A 16840-nucleotide genomic window follows, 5' to 3' on the forward strand; every position below is an offset into this window, starting at 1 on the left:
GTATTTAGAGTGGCCCGTACATCAGTATCTGACTCATCCTAGGAAATATAGAAGGGAAAGCAAAGACAGGCTGGTCAGCTATGTGAGTGGTAGGACAGGTGTGCTGATGCTTGAGAATCAGCCTGCTTTTCCAGTCTTTGTCAGAGCACGAGACAGTTAAGTGCTTCTTAGGGACCAGATCCAGACTGCAGAGGACAGAGCCAATGAGTTGTTTTGAATCTAGTCAAATCTGGTAGCTGAAAGGGTCAGGGGATCAACCACAACATATGAGGTTCAAGGCAGATTGCTAGATCCTTGGGACTCAGGAAGGGGTTCACAAAGAACAACCTAGAGAAGAGTCTAGATGTCCAATGAACTGTCTGAGAGAAGGACCCTGCAGGGACCCTCTCATTGTCTATGAAAACTCCCCAAGAAAGCTCACCATCAGCTCTTACAGACATACAGATACACAGACAACTCGTTATACATATCCATTCACTACAGGCCCACAGAGAGCAAAGCCAGCTTATAACAGAACCAGCACAAGGAAGAGCTCACCTGTCCCTTGATTTCTTCAACCTTGGAAGAGTCGGAACATTAGCTAGTAGGGTGAGGGAATGGCAGGGACAGTAGGGGGGAAAAGGAGAAAATCACCATGGCCATCATCCTATTGTAGGCTTCTAGATGGAAGCAGGGCCAGACTGGGAAGGGGAGGACAGAGATTTGCATAATACATTGTTGTGGCATTTCTGTTTATAACTTGAAGTGGTTCTAGAACTGTCTATTACCTGTGAAAACCAAACCCATGGGCCTGCTAGAGTTTTTTTTATCCAAGGGTGGAGGAAGATCATTAACACCTAATGATAGACAAGTTTAGAGGGACAGTGGGAAAGAAAATAACTTTTATGTTATGAATTATGCTTGTTCAGCATACTTGTTGCATAAAGGTATATCTGTTTGTTCATATCTAAATAGCAATGATATATAGAGAGCTCCTAAGTACATGCCCAAGTGTTTAACATATATCAATAAATAGAGGCATCTATTTGGACTAACTGAATCATTTTTTCAGTAAAATAATTTGCCTTTGGAACTAACATTAATAAATTTATTTCAAAATGTCAGTATTTCAGACTATAAAGTAAGTTATTAAAATTATTTTTCTCATTTTTTCTATTTTCTTCCTTTTCCATTTCTCCCATTTTCTATTTTCTTCCATTTTTTCCAAGGTTTAAAGTAATCAGAAAACAAAAGCATTAGGGTGGGACAGACACCTATGAGGAAAAGTGTTGGATACAATGGGGTTGTCAGAGAGAGAACAGTTCAATTTTATCTTTTTCAATCTCCCCAAACCGATCTTTCTAGAACACCTTTCCTCCAGTATAGCATTTCCTAAAATATGGTCCCCAGGATAGCAGGAGGAATTATTTGAAATAAAACTGGTTCCTAGTGAAATATGTTTTGGAAATTCATGTCCATTTACCAAATCTTACTTGCCCTGGGATCTTCTCAAACCCTTTAGTGTATGTATACACTAAAATGGGCATATAGTGTATGGCATTGTCCAAACATGTTTGATCACAGAGTATTGTTTTGGTGAGGGCCATGCTTTAGAAGCATACCTTTAAGAGTCCTGGTGGATTGTTCCAAATTTGGTAGATATTCTCACAAGTACAAACAGAATATAGATTCTAGGGGTGCCTGACTCAGTTGCTTAAGCATCCGTCTTTGGTTCAGGTCATGATCTCGTGGTTCCTAAGTTTGAGTCCTGCATTGGGCTCTGTGCTGACAGCTCAGAGCCTGGAGCCTGCCTCGGATTCTGTGTCTCCCCTCTCTCTGACCCTCCCCACACTCAAAAATAAACATTAAAAAAAAAAAGAATATAGATTCTAAATCTTAAAGGTATCAGAGGATTCAAATGAGAATTCGTAAGGACTTTTTACAGAGAAGGGAAATATATCACACCAGTGAATTTGTTCTTTCTGGTGTGGGTGACTTATGGCGGACGCCGTTACCATTGATGTATGAAATGAGTATAATGGAGTGATGATGCCAAAGAAGTAAGGTGGTCATTGTTGATTTTGTGGCAGAAGAAAACATGGATATATTTAAAAATCTGTACACAAGGATATATATTCACAGCATATGCATGGACATTAAGAACACAAGTGACTTAGTTTTATTAAAATTCCTTTTTGCATTTGTGATCCTGGATCTAGGCTTTAGCTTAGTACAGTTAGGATGTACTTTAGTGTTTCTTTAATAAATAAATAGTGTCTTCTGGTGTATTTTATCTTGGGTAATTTGGAATACTTACTGTGTGAACCTCTAAATCTTTCCTTGCATTGGAAGTGAAGAATTTGGGGTTAGTTTTAATATGTTTTGCGAAATAACTGTTCTGGCAAAATCCATCTGTCCATGTGTAGAAGTCTACACTGGAGTCAACCTAATCAAGGTTTAAATTACTGCTCTGTTATTTATTTGGTGATTAAACTTGGGCAGATTTCTTGGTACTTCAACTCCAATTTCTTAATTTATAACAGCATTTCTCACATTTTGCTGCAGAGATTGCTAGAACTAGAACTTGGGGCACTTGGATGGATTCCTCATTCTTCACCCCTTGATAAGCTCAGAAAAGCCTCTCTTCTTTCTACCTGATATGAGGCTCTACATAGCATTTCACTTATAGTATGGTTTATGTGTAAAAGTTTTGAACACCGTCTTCCTGCTTCTTGGATGGTCAGGATTAAATGAGGTAGATCAAGAGGGGCAAGGGTGAAGGCAACTGTTAAAAGCTTGGAAATGAATCCCAGCTCTGGCTGTGTAACCCTCAAAAAATTACTTAATCTGTCTGTGTCTGGGCAGAATAACTCATCTCACTAGATTATTGGGAGGATCATGAGATGATGTATATATAGTTGGTACATTAGCACAGCACCTGCCACATAAAATCCTCACTAGAGGTTGGTCATTGCTCTTGTTACTATTAAAACTCCTTGTCCAGTAGCTACTACATACTAACTGTTCGACAGATGTCTGCGCCCATTCACCCTACCCTTTTGAGTGCCTGCAAGCATGGTTCACCGTGCTAAGCTTTACAGGCTTCAAGGATAAAGAAAGCGCAGAAAGAACACACATAGAAGCAGCACCTGACATAAATGGCAAATAGATTTTGAATTGGATAAAAAAATGAAGTTGAAATTTGACTAACTGGGGACACCTGTGTGGCTCAGTCAGTTAAGCATCCAACTCTTGATTTCAGTTCAGGCCATGATCTTACAGTTTGTGTCCTCTGTCCCCACCTCTCTCTTTGCCCCTCCTCCCTCTCTCAAAAATAATTAAACATTAAAAAGAAAAAGAGGGGCGCCTGGGTGGCGCAGTCGGTTAAGTGGCCGACTTCAGCCAGGTCACGATCTCGCGTCTGTGAGTTCGAGCCCCGCGTCGGGCTCTGTGCTGACAGCTCGGAGCCTGGAGCCTGTTTCCAATTCTGTGTCTCCCTCTCTCTCTGCCCCTCCCCTGTTCATGCTCTGTGTCTCTCTGTCCCAAAAATAAATAAAAAACATTGAAAAAAAAAAATTTAAAAAAAAAATAAAAAAAAAAAAAAAGAAAAAGAAACTTGACTAGTTTTATTAGCCATAAAAAGGTATTTAAGCACCTAGACAAAAGAATATAGAAGGATGTGTTGCTTACCCTGAGAATCAATAAAATTAAGAACTTTTTATTTTTTTTTAAAGTGGAATTGAGTTCCAATAAAAGCTCAGTGAAGAATATAGCCAATCATTCTAGATATTTGAGATTTTTGAAGTCCTTTGGGTTTTAACCCTTGTTAAAATCCCTAAAGAATTATGTGGCTACCTTCTTGCATTTTATTTTTTTAATTTTATTATTTTTTAATTTACATCCAAATTAGCATATAGTACAATAATGATTTCAGGAGTAGATTCCTTAATGCCCCTTACCCATTTAGCCCATCCCCCCTCCCACATCCCCTCCAGCAACTGTGTGTTTGTTTTCTATATTTAAGAGTCTCTTATGTGTTTGTTCCCCTCCCATTTTTACATTATTTTTGTTTCCCTTCCCTTATCATGTTTTGTCTCTTAAAGTCCTCATATGAGTGAAGTCATATGATATTTGTTTTTCCTTGACTGACTAATTTCACTTAGCACGATACCCTCCGGTTCCATCCACATAGTTGCAAATGGCAAGATTTCATTCTTTTTGATTGCTGAGTAATACTCCATTGTATATATATACCACATCTTCTTTATCCATTCATCCATCGATGGACATTTGGACTCTTTCCATACTTTGGCTATTGTTGATAGTGCTTCTATAAACATTGGGGTGCATGTGTCTCTTCTTGCACTTTAAATGGAATCCAGAGGATGTGGTTAAGTCTTTCTTGCCTGGAGTGCCTGTAAGGAATGTCTTAGAGTGGCAGTACAAAACTAGGACTATGAGATCTAGTTGGATATAAATGAATCCTAAGCATAATTTGTACATTGCTTTAAAAAACCCTCATTAAAGATAATTTTCTTATAAGGGGTATAAGAAAAAAAGGAGAGGGGAACAATCAGATAATTGAGAGTTCCTAGTAATTTAATTCTGGGAAAACCCCCCCACAAAATTGTGTTGTATGTTAAAAGAAAACAATTGAAAAGCTCAAACTGTCCCTTGAATGGAAAAATGTTCTCTTATACTGAGGACTTATTTATTCAACAAGAACTGAGTGCCTCCAAATAGTACGTGAGGCCCTGGAAATGTCATGGCACATAAGGCAAACATGGTGTTTGCCATGTGCAACTAACACTTCAGTGGGGTAGACAGGCTATCAAGCAGTCATACCAAAATATGTGGAAGTGATTCCATGGAGGAAAGTTCCAGATGCTATGGAAGTATGTGTAGGAAAGTTGGGACAGCTTCCCTTGGGAAGTGACAGTTGAGCTGAGGTAGGAGTTAACAAGAGGGGAAGGGGAGAGAGCATACTGAGGGCAGAGGAAGCAGCAGATGCAAAGCCCATGGTGGGAGGGAGCAGTGTTGACATCACCAACAAAGACAAGCTCCCACACTCCTGGAGAGTATTGGGAGGTGCCCATGGGAAGGAAAGGAAATGCCAGTCCACAAGGGCCTAATGGGCCGGACAAGATGATGCCCCTCCTTGTCTGGGCTTGGAGTTGCATTTCTACTTGTGGTAACTTTGTTTTGAATTCTGCTCTTTCATAAAGTGATGGTTAAATCTCTATGGAAGATGCAATCCATTTTCTATACTTCTCTGTGCATTTAATTCAGAAATGTTTAATATGAAGGGAATTTGTTTAATTTTAGAAGTTCAAGTCTTAGAGCAGGAGTAGCTCCTTAACCCAATGCCCTGTGAGTATATTGTGAAACAGTCTTTGGTCACTCATTGTTCTGAAACCATAGGTCTGACTGAATTTGAGATTTTGCCAAAATGCCATCAGTTCTATTTACAGATTTGAAGACCCAAAGTATTCCAATGTGATATAAATCCTCCTTTGGGGTGGGGGGGTTGTGCTGGTTATTCTCCACCCCATCTCCATAGTCTATTGGGCAACTATCTCTGCTCTGTCTGGGTGAGAGGACTCACCAGAAGTCTGGCCTCTATGGACTGTGTTACCTGGACTCCCATGACTGTTGCTTGTTTCAGTTTGCTTTGGTCAATGGAGATCCTGGAGAGACATGAGGGAATGGGAGGAGAGAGAGGTGAGAAGGTGCTGAGGTCTACATCCCAGCATGGATCTACCTCATGGTGGTAGTCCCCATCCCTCTTACCTCATAAGGCTCTGGTAACATAGTCTTTCCCTTTTCCCTTTTTGGCCCAGGATGGCAGAAGCATCCTGCTGCAGCTAATTCCGGGGGTCTGGGTATCCTTAACTTATCCTTAACTACCTGCACCTCTGAGAGTAGTTCTTTCATTTAATTCTCTTCAGAGATGATTGTGACCTCTTCCTGTCAGGATTCCAACTCACACCATCATAATCTGTCTTTTGGGTACCTATCATATTCCCTTTCCAATACCAGGGTAGGCTTTAGGTTTAGGTAACTAAGGACCAGAAGAACATTGGATAAAAATCCCCTGGATAATATGCACTCACTTTCCTCACTTTGGACTCAAAATAGATCAGTCCCTGGAGGAAGGGCACTGTTTGTCATCATATATCTGCCTGGCTGTCATTCAGGACCTAATTGGGCTCTCTTAAATTTCATTCTATTCCTACTTGTCATGTTTCTGGACCCCTGAGAAATTTCTTGCCATGTGTGTTCAGGAACAGGGCATTTTGATGCTGTAGATATTTTGATCTTTAGAGCACAAAGAAGAAGATTTTGGTCACAGGCACAGTAGACATCTTCACACGCTCTTTGATCCTGTATGACATCCCTGAACCTCGCCCTTGCTTTTAATGTATCTTTACTTTTTAAAATATACATGAATATTTTCATAATTGATTCTTACTTTTCAAAATATACATGAATATTCCATAAAATATATGTGAATAATATAATATATACTATGTGAATATTATAATATAATATATAAATATACATATATGTATTATATTATACACATATTATACATATGTATATATTTACATATATATATAAATAAGAGTCAAGAGAATAGTATAATGGACTCCCATGAGCCTGTCGTCCAGCTTCCATGATGATCAACATCCCATCATCGAGTACACATGCATATTTTTTTCTGTAATATTTTATAGTGAATCCTGTTCACCATATCATTTCACCTATAAATACATTTTTGTGTTTCTTTAACAGATAAAGAATTCAAAAGAAACTATAGCACACATGCAGTGAAGTGAACAATGATTCTTTAATATCTAATAATCCATGTTCAGTTTTCCTCCATTCCCTCAAAATTTTTTTCAGTTGAAATTTTCAAATCACAAGCCATAAAACATCTTCACATTGAATATGGTAGCTATGTCTCTTAAGTTTTTTTAATTCCTAGAAGTCACATACTTTTAATTTTTTTTGAATTACACCCAAAAAACACCAGAAGTGCACACATTAAGTGATCAATGAATGTTTAAAAATGAACAGCCCATGTGACTACTACTTAGATAAAGATACAGAACATTACTAACACCTAGACATTTTCCAATCATTACATGTACACCTGCGTTCCAACATAGCCATTGTTCTATTATCATAGATTGATCTTGCCCATTTTTTCACATTATAAAAATGCAATCATACAACATGTCATATTTTTGGTCTGGCTACTTTTGGGGAAATTCAACCACTTTTTAAAAAATCAATTTACTGAGATATAATTTGTATATAATTAACTGTACCCATTTATAGTGTGTCTAGTTCAATGGATTTTAAAAGAAGTATGCACCCATGAAACTACCCATGCCATCAAGATATGGAACATTTCTATTGCCATGAAAAATTTACTCATGTCAGATTGCAGTTATTCCCTCCCACTGGACCCAGCTTTCAGGCAACAATTGATTTGTTTACTATCATCAGAGATTATTTTTCATTTTCTAGAATGTTTAATAATTGAATCATACAATATATACTCTTTTATGTCTGGTTTCATTGACCATAATGATTTGGAAAGTCATGTAGGTGGTTGCAAGTATTAGTAGTTTGTTTCCTTTTATCACTCAATGGTATTCCATTATATGGGCATTTTACATTTTGTGTTATTCATTCATTCTGTGTATTCATTTGTTACTGTTTACTTAAACGTTGTTTACAGATTTGGATTATTTTGCATGAAACTCCTTTCATTTGCATGAAACTGCTTTCATTCAATATTCATTTATTGAATGAATATTTGTGCACAAATATTTGTGTGGACATACTTTCATTTCTCTGGATAAATAAAAACTTCACAGTGAAATGCCTGAGTCATATATTATGGATATTTGTAAAATTTAAAGAAACTAACAGTTTTCTAAAGTGGTTGTACCTTTTTTTTTTAAATTCACACTATCCCTTTATGAGCATTCCAATTGCTCTACATTCTTGCAAACCTTTGGCAAGGTCACTCTTTTAAATTTTAATTGTTCTAATGGTTGTGTATACTTATCTCTTTGTGGTTTTGGTTTGTGATTCTTGATGATATTGAACACCTCTTCATGTAGTTATTTGCCGTTGATATAATTTCTTTTGTCCGGTGTTTTCAAATATCTGGCTTTGTTTTCTCCTTTTTTGTTGAGTTGTAGGAGTTCTTTATGTATTCTGGATACAAGTCCTTTCTCACATATGTATATTGCAGATATTTTCTTCTGTTGCAGGGCAGTGACTTTTAAAATGCAGAAGTTTTAAATGTTGGTCTATTATGTTTTTTGATCCTTTCTAAGGAATCTGAGTCTACTCCAAGTATACAAATATTTTTTCCCATGATTTCTTCTAAATGTGTGGTCTATGATATATTTTGAGGTAATATTTGTATATGGTATAAGGTAAGAGTCAGTATTCTTTCCTCTGGCTTTCCCCCCAGTATGAATATCTAGTTCTAGCACTATTTATCAAAAATATTCTATTCCATCATTGAATTGCCCTGACATCTTTGTCAAAAACGATTAACCATTTATGTGTGGGTCTATTTCTAGACTATCCATCTGTTTACTTGATTAATTTATCTCTTCTTTCATTAATAACACACAGTTTTGGTTAGTGTGGCTTTATAGTCAGTCTTAAAATCAAGTAGTTTGAGTTCTCCAGTTCTGTACTTATGTATTAAAATTGCCTTTGTCTGTTTTAGTTCATTTGCATTTCATATAAATTATAATCAGTTTGTCAGTTTCTACAAAAAGTCATGTGGTTTTGATTGGAATTGCATTGAATCTTTAGATTGAATTGTGAGAGAAATGCCATTTTGACAATATTGAATCTTTCAATCTTGAATATACTAAATCTTTCCATTTATTTAGTTCTATAATTTCTTTTTACAATGTTTTGTAGATTTTAGTGCAAAGGTCTTACATGGATTTCATGTTTTGGAGTGGCATAGTAATGGAATTATACTTTTAGTTTTATTTTCTAATTATTCATTGCTTATGTTAGAAATAGTATTGGTTTTTGTATGTTGCCTTCATAACCGTTGACTTGTTAAATTCATTTATTAGTTCTCTTAGTCTTTTTGCAGTTGTTTAAGCTTTTCTACATACATGATAATGTCATCCATAAAGAAAGACAGTTTAACATTCTTTCTGATGTTTACTTAAAGTTTGTCTTTTGTGTTTTATTTTATTAATCCAGTCTGACATTCTGTCTCTTAAGTTCTTATTTTGGTTTTAGGAAACCTATAATACATTCATTTGCCACCTATACTGTCTCCTCTTCTGTGTTATTGTTGCTGTGTAATGCAATCCCACCCCAAGACATTTTTAGTTTAAACGATCTTATTTATTTAGCACTTCCCCACATATTTACCCCAATCTGGTACTCTTCACTGCACTCCACATTCTGTGCTTTCATCTGGGAATGTTTTCTTCTGCCTGAATAATTCCCTCTAGTTCCTGTTAGTATTTCCTTTCATGTAGATTTTATTATCTTCTTTCAGAGAGATGTTAATTTTCTGTCAGGTGGATGCGGTATGAACAGGTCATGTTGATCTAATCAAGAAATGAGATTTTTCTTTTTTTTTCGAAGTTGTGTCTGGTTTATTTCCCATTTGTTCTAACAACTCAAGTCCTCAGAGTTTCTTAGCTGAGTGTCTGGGATGTTTACCGTGGTCCTTTGTCCTTAGCAGGTTCTAAATTCCAGTGTTTGTCTTCCAGTCATTTCTGGATTGACAAAATTATTCCTAAGCTGTTTAGTCTCTTAGCAACTGATTTTTGTTCAGCTTCCCCCCGCCCCCACTCCCACTCCACACATTTGTAGCTTAGGGATGTGCACATATCTGGAGGGGATATTTGAATTGGGAATTTTGAGGTCACTTCTCTGTGGTCCCCCTTTCTCAGAAATCTTAGCCCCTCAAGTCCTAGCTGCTGCTTCTATAGCCCTTAACTTCAAGTTTTGTCTCTTCAACACAGAGAAGCTGCTGCAAGCTATAGGTTGCTGCTTTCTACTTGGTGAATATCCCCACAATGCAAATTAACAGATGCCCTTAGGATAAAAAAGCTGCTGTAAATATAGGGCTGACTTTAATGAGCTTTCATTTCCTGCTTAAATCCTGGTTGCCTTGGTGGTTCTCCAATGCTTTCAAACAGTCTTATTTTTTATTCCATGCATCATTATAATTGTTTTCTGTTGGAGGATTAGTCTGATATAAGTTGCTCCTTCAGAGCCAGAAACATAACTCTTCCTTCCAGCTATGGTTTAAGAAAGGCACCTTCCACCACCATTTTTAAAGATGCCATTTGTTGAAAAAAAAAAAAAATAGGCCTTTTTTTCTCCATTTTTTCTCCTACACTTTGGATTGCTAATTATTTCCTTCTGATGCCATTGTTTGAATGTTTCTTTATTCCTCATATTTATAATAGATATTTACTTAGATTTAGAGGTTGTTAGGTAGTAGCATATCATAGGGGACACTGTGTATCTCCTACTGCATCACACCATGAGCCATAAAATACAGTCGTTCCCAAACTTGGCTTCACATTGGAATCATCCAACAAATGTTTAAATAAAGGGGAGAAAAAAACCCTGATGTTTGATTACTATCCCAGACATTATGGTTTAATTGATATGGAATGTGACCTGAACATTGGGATTTTTAAGAGCTGCCCCTGCCTCCTTCCCTGGCCAAGTGATGTTAATGTGCTTCAAAGTTTGGGAAACACTGATGTAATATCTGGTCATTCCACTTTTAGTTAGTTTATGATTGACTTATAGATTCAGGTGTTGTTAGTCTGATCCCTTCAATATCAAGTTCCCTATCAAGTTGTAAGCTAATGTTTTAGGAGCCATCTATGGTGGTTGCCTAGAACCATTATTTCATTAAGAGTTGCAGATGGTGATTTTCTAATTGTCATTCCTCATGCTCATATTAGTGTGGTTCCTTTATATGGAACTTTTGATTCCTAAATGTGGTCCATACAGGAAAGTTAGGGTAGATGCTTAACCATTTTCCTTTATTTATATATTTTCTGAATTGTGAGTTGGTACCCTAACAACTTCTAAAGGTGACCAATGATTATTTTTCATACCATTATGAATTCATGGATTTTTATGCATTAGATCTGTTTCATTCTACCACCTTCAAAGTTCTTTTAATGTTGAAATTGATTGATCTTTGGTCAGTAGGAGCCCCTTTCAAGTTGGCTCCAAGTCCTTTTGACATGACTCTAGTAGGCTTTGATAGCTTCCTATGACAAACTTTCCTCATTCATCGTGTCCATTTCCTGTGTCAGATCTGCAATCTGCCATTTCTTCAAGAATCCCTGGTTTCTTTCAGTGAAAGGAAGTACTGAAGAGACCAAAATAGAGGAACTAAGTACAACCTTCTCCTTAACCCTCAGCCTTTTCCTCATTTCTCCCAGTTTATTTGGCCAAGATTCATAATAACAACATTCTTATTATTCCCGTTCTATCACATATTGCATGTGTGTCTTAGGGTACTTTACTTCCCTGTGCCTATGATCTCATCTGTAGAGTGGGGATGATAATTGAAATAACCCCGGCATAATTCTTGCAATTGGTTTTTTAATGGAGGGCCAACAGGATCACTCAGTGGGGGTTGAAGTAGTAGTAGTAGTGATATAGCCATAATGGTAGTAGTGATGGTGGCAGTTCCTTTTTACCGACCAATTATTATGTGCCTACCATGTATAAGCATTGGGCATAGGCAGTAGGAATAATGGGAGGAGGAGGAGGAGGTCTCATACCAGTAGTAGTCTTTTATTTGTTTCAATAAGTAATTATGTGCAAGGTACCACGCTGGGCACTAGGGATGCAATGAGAGTTAAGACAGGTATAGTCATTGTCTTCCAGGAGAAGGACAAAAAACAAGTAAACTGGCAAATAAAAATTATTATTATTGATCCAAATTATTCCCTTAGATATTTCTCCAGGTTGAGGACTAAACTTCCAAATAGTTTCATGCCACCATCACAATGACTGCCTCACAGTGGTGCTATCAAAACAGCCATATTGAAATGTCTTCTGTCCAAGTGTCCCATTCATATTGCTGAGCCACTGCATTTTTTACCTAAGTACCTTTCCCCTGATGAGAATGACTTAATGAAGGGAGTCGCTGGCCATGGTTCAGAGGATTGAAACTGGGCCTTCCTTCTGCTTTCCTTTCCCTGGTGCTGCCCGGATTCCCAGGGAGCAACTGATTCATTCCCAAGCAACTCCTCCCCTCCTAGAAATGGAAAAGTGCTCTTCCCCTGGGCCTTGCCTCAGAGGAGTGGAAAGGTGCCATCAAAGGGGGAGTTTGTACAGAACCCCGAAGTGGGAAGCCTCTTGGCTCTCTCTTTCACTTCAGAGTGAAAATGAGGTCACAGGATGTCCCCTTCTGTGAACAACTGAATAAAAGACCAAGGGAAAGCCTCCTCGTGGCCTACAGCTAAAAGTGTTCTCATACTGTGAAGGAGTCACTTTTTGGCTCTTTGTGCAGTGGCCAAAAGACGGTCTCAGCGGGATAGGAGTGCGGGAAGCCAGCAAGGTGAGATCCCTTATTCTCCTTTCATACTTAGGGAGATGCTTACTTTCTCCACCTGGAGAGAGTCTCTTCAGTGGAAAAGGAATAACATAGATTTTTCAGCTTCTCGCCATTCCTGGTCCTTTGCTTCTTTTCTGACTGAATTACAATTGCCCAGACTTCTGCCTCCTCTTGGTAAGTAGACCAATACATAGGAATTAATCCAACTACCTATTGTGGCCAGCAGACTGTTTTAGCTGTAAGAGGTGCCCTACATCTGGTCTTTACCCTCAAAGATCTTGTTGTTCAGAGCAGAGGTAAAATTTGTTTATTCCACAAATCTTAACTGATTCTGCACAGGATTCCATGACCAAAACAAAAACCCCGAAGTATTTGCAATCTGTCCCCTTAAAGTTTACAAACCGGCTCCCCTTGGGTATTTTACCCTAAGACATGCCCTTCCATGGTATTATGGTCCTAAGTATAGGTTTTGTGTTAGGAGGTCTTGAGCTCAAATTCTGCCTTTGCAGATTACTCTGCAATCCTAGACAAGTTGCTTTACTCCTCTGAACTTTAGTCTTTTATCTGTCACAAGAAAATGCTAAGTGTCAGTCAGATACCATACATTTATGAAGTGTCTGTGATGTTCCAGGAACTTCCTCCTTAGGTACAAGGGATGAAGTCAGGTAACAAACATACACAAAAATAAATGAGATGGTTTCAAATCTTGTTAAAATCATAAAGATAGATAGATAGAGCAGGGTAGCTGTGGAGGGAGTGATTAGCTGTGGAGGTGGTTGCATGTAAAAAAAAAAAAAGTTCAAGAAGGAGGGGGTGGCCAACTGTCAAATGCTGCTAAGTGGTTAAATGAAGGGAGACCTGAAATTGGCCCCTGGCTTTGGCAAGAGGTGGTTTGTTGATGACTTGTACTAGGGACATACTATGAGTAGCCTTGAGTCTTTATATATTCATAATAAAGGGAACATACATGGTGATTCTGGCTTTTTAAAGAATCTAAAGTGATGCTTTAAAGGAAATGGATTCTATAGTCAGGCTGAATGTAAGAACATTTGTAAAGAATTTTGAATTTCCAACAATAAATCGCATTACAGATAATAGGGGGAAACTAATGGCTGCCTACTAACTACTTTTTTAGGTTGTATTACTAAACTCTGCCACAGCTTACCCAAATTGTCTTTCTCTTGGGGTGCCATTAAAACCATTTTTTTTAATTAAAATCTTGTTATGACTGAGAGCACAAAAATGACCAAGTCAGAACAAATCCCGATGACTTTTAAACATACATCAAAGCCAATGTTTACAAGCAGCATTTAGGGCTAATTAGGATGGCCCACTCTGGGTTTCTGGCACAGAGACGTGTGCTACTGAAATTCTTTTCCCCTTTTCCATTCATCACAGAGATGTTTTCATCTTGTTGCTCATCTGCAGCCATCAGAGGAAACTCTGGCCACACAGCGCGGCCTCACTGGGAAGGAAAAGCCAGTGTCGTTTCCCTGGGATAGGATGGGGAAAAAAGCAGCCAACTCCTATTGATTCCCATTTCTCAGACAGAGTGATGCCTTTAACACTGTGTAATGAAAGTTTTTATATGTGAGAGGGATTACCAACTTCGGGCTGTTATTGTCCTTTGATGTGCCCCAGAAATATTACAGTAGAAGTTATTAAAGAATAAATTGTGGACACAGACTGCTTTGCCCAAGCCACTTGTCGCTTTGGCCCTGGTGGATTTATGTGGCAGCAAATTTTCTCCTCCTCCTCCTCCTCCTCCTCCTTTTCAAATTTGTTAGCTTTTGGAAATGTTTCTCTGTTTTGGGTTTTGTTTGTAGAGAGAGCTGTGAGAGTAGATTGACAACCTTTTTCAGTTCAGAAAATGAGTGAAGCCTTGAAAATTAGTAACTGTACCAACCCATTTGTGTGGAAGGTGCACATCTCCTCACAACCCCCAACGTCAGCTTTTGCCCATTTTACAGGTAAGGAAAGTGAAGCTCAGAGAAGTCAGGACTCGGCCAATGTCACAATACTAATTGGATGTCCAGTGGACGGGATGAAATCGGCTCATACTACTTGGAGTCTGGTATTTCCACTTAGAGCACAGCTGTCTCTGTGTCCACCCGGAGGGAAGGTTAAAATTGTTTAAAGCCTGGAAAGTGATGAAATATGAGGAAATCATGTGCTGGGAGACCAAGCATTCCCCAGCTTCCCACTGAACCGGAAATTGTTGGGGCACCACTCTGGGCCCAAAAACCTTTCCCTGGCAGCTGGGCTTGGTGTCCTCAGAGGCGTGCTGTGGCTCGTGGTGAAATCACGCAGATGGAGACGGGACTGTGTTCGGGTGTGGGCTCATGGTTTCCCCTCGCTTATTCCCAAAAGCTGCATGACTGTGTTCCTGGGGAAGCTGAAGGTTTGTCAGGGGTCAGCTAGCATTTCTGAGTAGCTCTCCAGAACGCGAGGAGCGTACATCTCCCTTTCCCAAGTGATGGCAGACATAGTCACTGCAAAATAGCTCAAAAGATTTTTCTAAATTTGGATTGCTTTATCTGACAACTTTTATTAATCTGAAGGACATGACCCAATTCCGTCTTTCTTATAATTCTGGTTCGATCCTTGATTATATAGTTTCTCAGGTCAAGAGGGTTGCAAGTATGTAAATATTACTTCTTTATACTTAAGTACAATTATTATTAATTGTATTTTTTTAATGTCTTATTTATTTTTGAGAGAGAGAGAGACAGAGTACAAGCAGGGGAGGGGCAGAGAGAGAGGGAGACACAGGATCCGAACCAGGCTCCAGGCTCTGAGCTGTCAGCACACAACCTGACATGGGGCTCGAACTTGTGAACTGCGAGATCATGACCTGAGCCACCCAGGCGGCCCTATTCATTGTATTTCTAATGGTAACTAATGTTGATTGTGTGCTAACTGTGGGGCTAGGTATTATGCTAACAGCTTTACATACATCATGAGATGTAATAGTTCTGTGATATGGCATCTTTTATTATTTTTCTTATACAGATAGAGAAACTGAGACTCAAGGAGGTTAAGTAATTTGCCCAGAGTATACAGCTAGTTAATGATGTGATCTGGATGTGGAATCAGGTGGTATGACTCCTACCTCATGTTCCTAACCACCATGCCTACTACCCTGCCATCTTAGTGCAGGTTAATAAGTTATCTGTGAGGATATTTTGAGCACATTTTCTTCCTATGAGTTAAAGTCCATTTTATTTATTTATTTTATTCCTGGAGATTGATTTTCATTTTAGGTTTGTGTTAATCTACATTTGGCATTTTCCAGAGGAGGCAACGAAACCTCAGAGCACTAGAATGTCAGCACAATGGCCAGGTCTTTGTACCCACTCCATCTTTCTTCTCTTCTATTTCACAGGACGTCCACTACTCAGAAAGAGAGAGAGTTCAAGGTCAAATTTCAAGGTTCTGTGCTATTGATAACTTGCTTAGTGTTCCAAGGCTATAGAAGCTGTGGTTCTTTGCTTTCTCGGGGTCTCGAAGGAAACTCTGTTATACTGTCTGAGAAGATGGTGAGGGAAATGAACAGGCTCCTAAAAGAAAGAGAACTTTCTTTTTAACTTTTTCCTAGATGACATTGAATGTTAGAAAAAAGGCTTATTCACACTGAGGTGTGTACATGGGTTGAGAAAAAGATAAAGATACCAACAGGTATCTTTACATGTATATGTATTAGCTTGTTGTAGATATGCTATACATAAATTATATAAATTAATATATTAATAAATAGAAATTATCCCCAGGGAGTTCTTTTGATCAAGCTGAGAGACTTCGGATGTATTTTTCATCTGATTAATCTTGTCTGTAAATCACATCTGAAAGTCAGGACCTGAATTTTGTGCCATTGTCACTACATTTTGACCCTGAGGAAACTGTGTTTTTGCCCCACGTTTGGAGAAGCGGTGCCTTCCTACACCAACACCTGTTTATTCAGGTGAATCAAGACATCTGTGTGTGCCCAAACCAAAGACTTTGAGCCCTCTGGTCATGGGCCCAGTGCAACTTTCACTTTGGAGTTAAGACAATTGTGATATTTTACCTGTCTGAGGAGATGTGCAGGTATATAAAACGTGCGCTGAAAGTGGTTCCTGTGGGGAAAAATGGTCTTTCAATCTTCCGTGGTACTTGAGAGATCAGAAGTCCTGCCAGAAATCAGAGAAGTCATCGTCACGCATCATTTTCCATGGCTACTAGCCAGTCTTAGAGGACCCAACAGTTGGAGAATTA

General features: G+C 38.5%; 1 protein-coding gene and 1 long non-coding RNA gene across 12 annotated transcripts in view; one reads left to right on the forward strand and one right to left on the reverse strand.

Moving 5' to 3' along the window:
• The window catches only part of LOC131509973 (uncharacterized), a 60025-nt gene extending 50352 nt beyond the window's left edge, over nt 1–9673 (reverse strand). The window contains exons 1-2 of one of the 2 annotated variants that reach the window (XR_009260836.1): nt 9412–9673; nt 5615–5666 (exon numbers count right to left, since the gene is read on the reverse strand). This is a non-coding gene — a long non-coding RNA (uncharacterized LOC131509973). Of the gene's footprint in view, nt 1–5584; nt 5667–9411 lie in introns of both variants that reach the window. The other variant, XR_009260835.1, reaches the window with a different exon arrangement.
• Nucleotides 1–16840, forward strand: part of FHIT (fragile histidine triad diadenosine triphosphatase) — a 1415554-nt gene that overhangs the window by 526314 nt on the left and 872400 nt on the right. For 2 of the 10 annotated variants that reach the window (XM_058726344.1, XM_058726334.1), the window contains exon 2: nt 14557–14660. The exons of 7 other annotated variants lie outside the window; for them this stretch is intronic. In XM_058726344.1, the coding sequence (XP_058582327.1) occupies nt 14615–14660 (46 nt within the window). In that variant the 5' untranslated portion in view covers nt 14557–14614. Of the gene's footprint in view, nt 1–12457; nt 12590–14556; nt 14661–16840 lie in introns of those variants that run through there. One more of the 10 variants, XM_058726343.1, reaches the window with a different exon arrangement.

Source organism: Neofelis nebulosa, chromosome 4 (assembly GCF_028018385.1).
Source record: "Neofelis nebulosa isolate mNeoNeb1 chromosome 4, mNeoNeb1.pri, whole genome shotgun sequence".
In the NCBI taxonomy this organism is placed as follows: domain Eukaryota; kingdom Metazoa; phylum Chordata; class Mammalia; order Carnivora; family Felidae; genus Neofelis; species Neofelis nebulosa.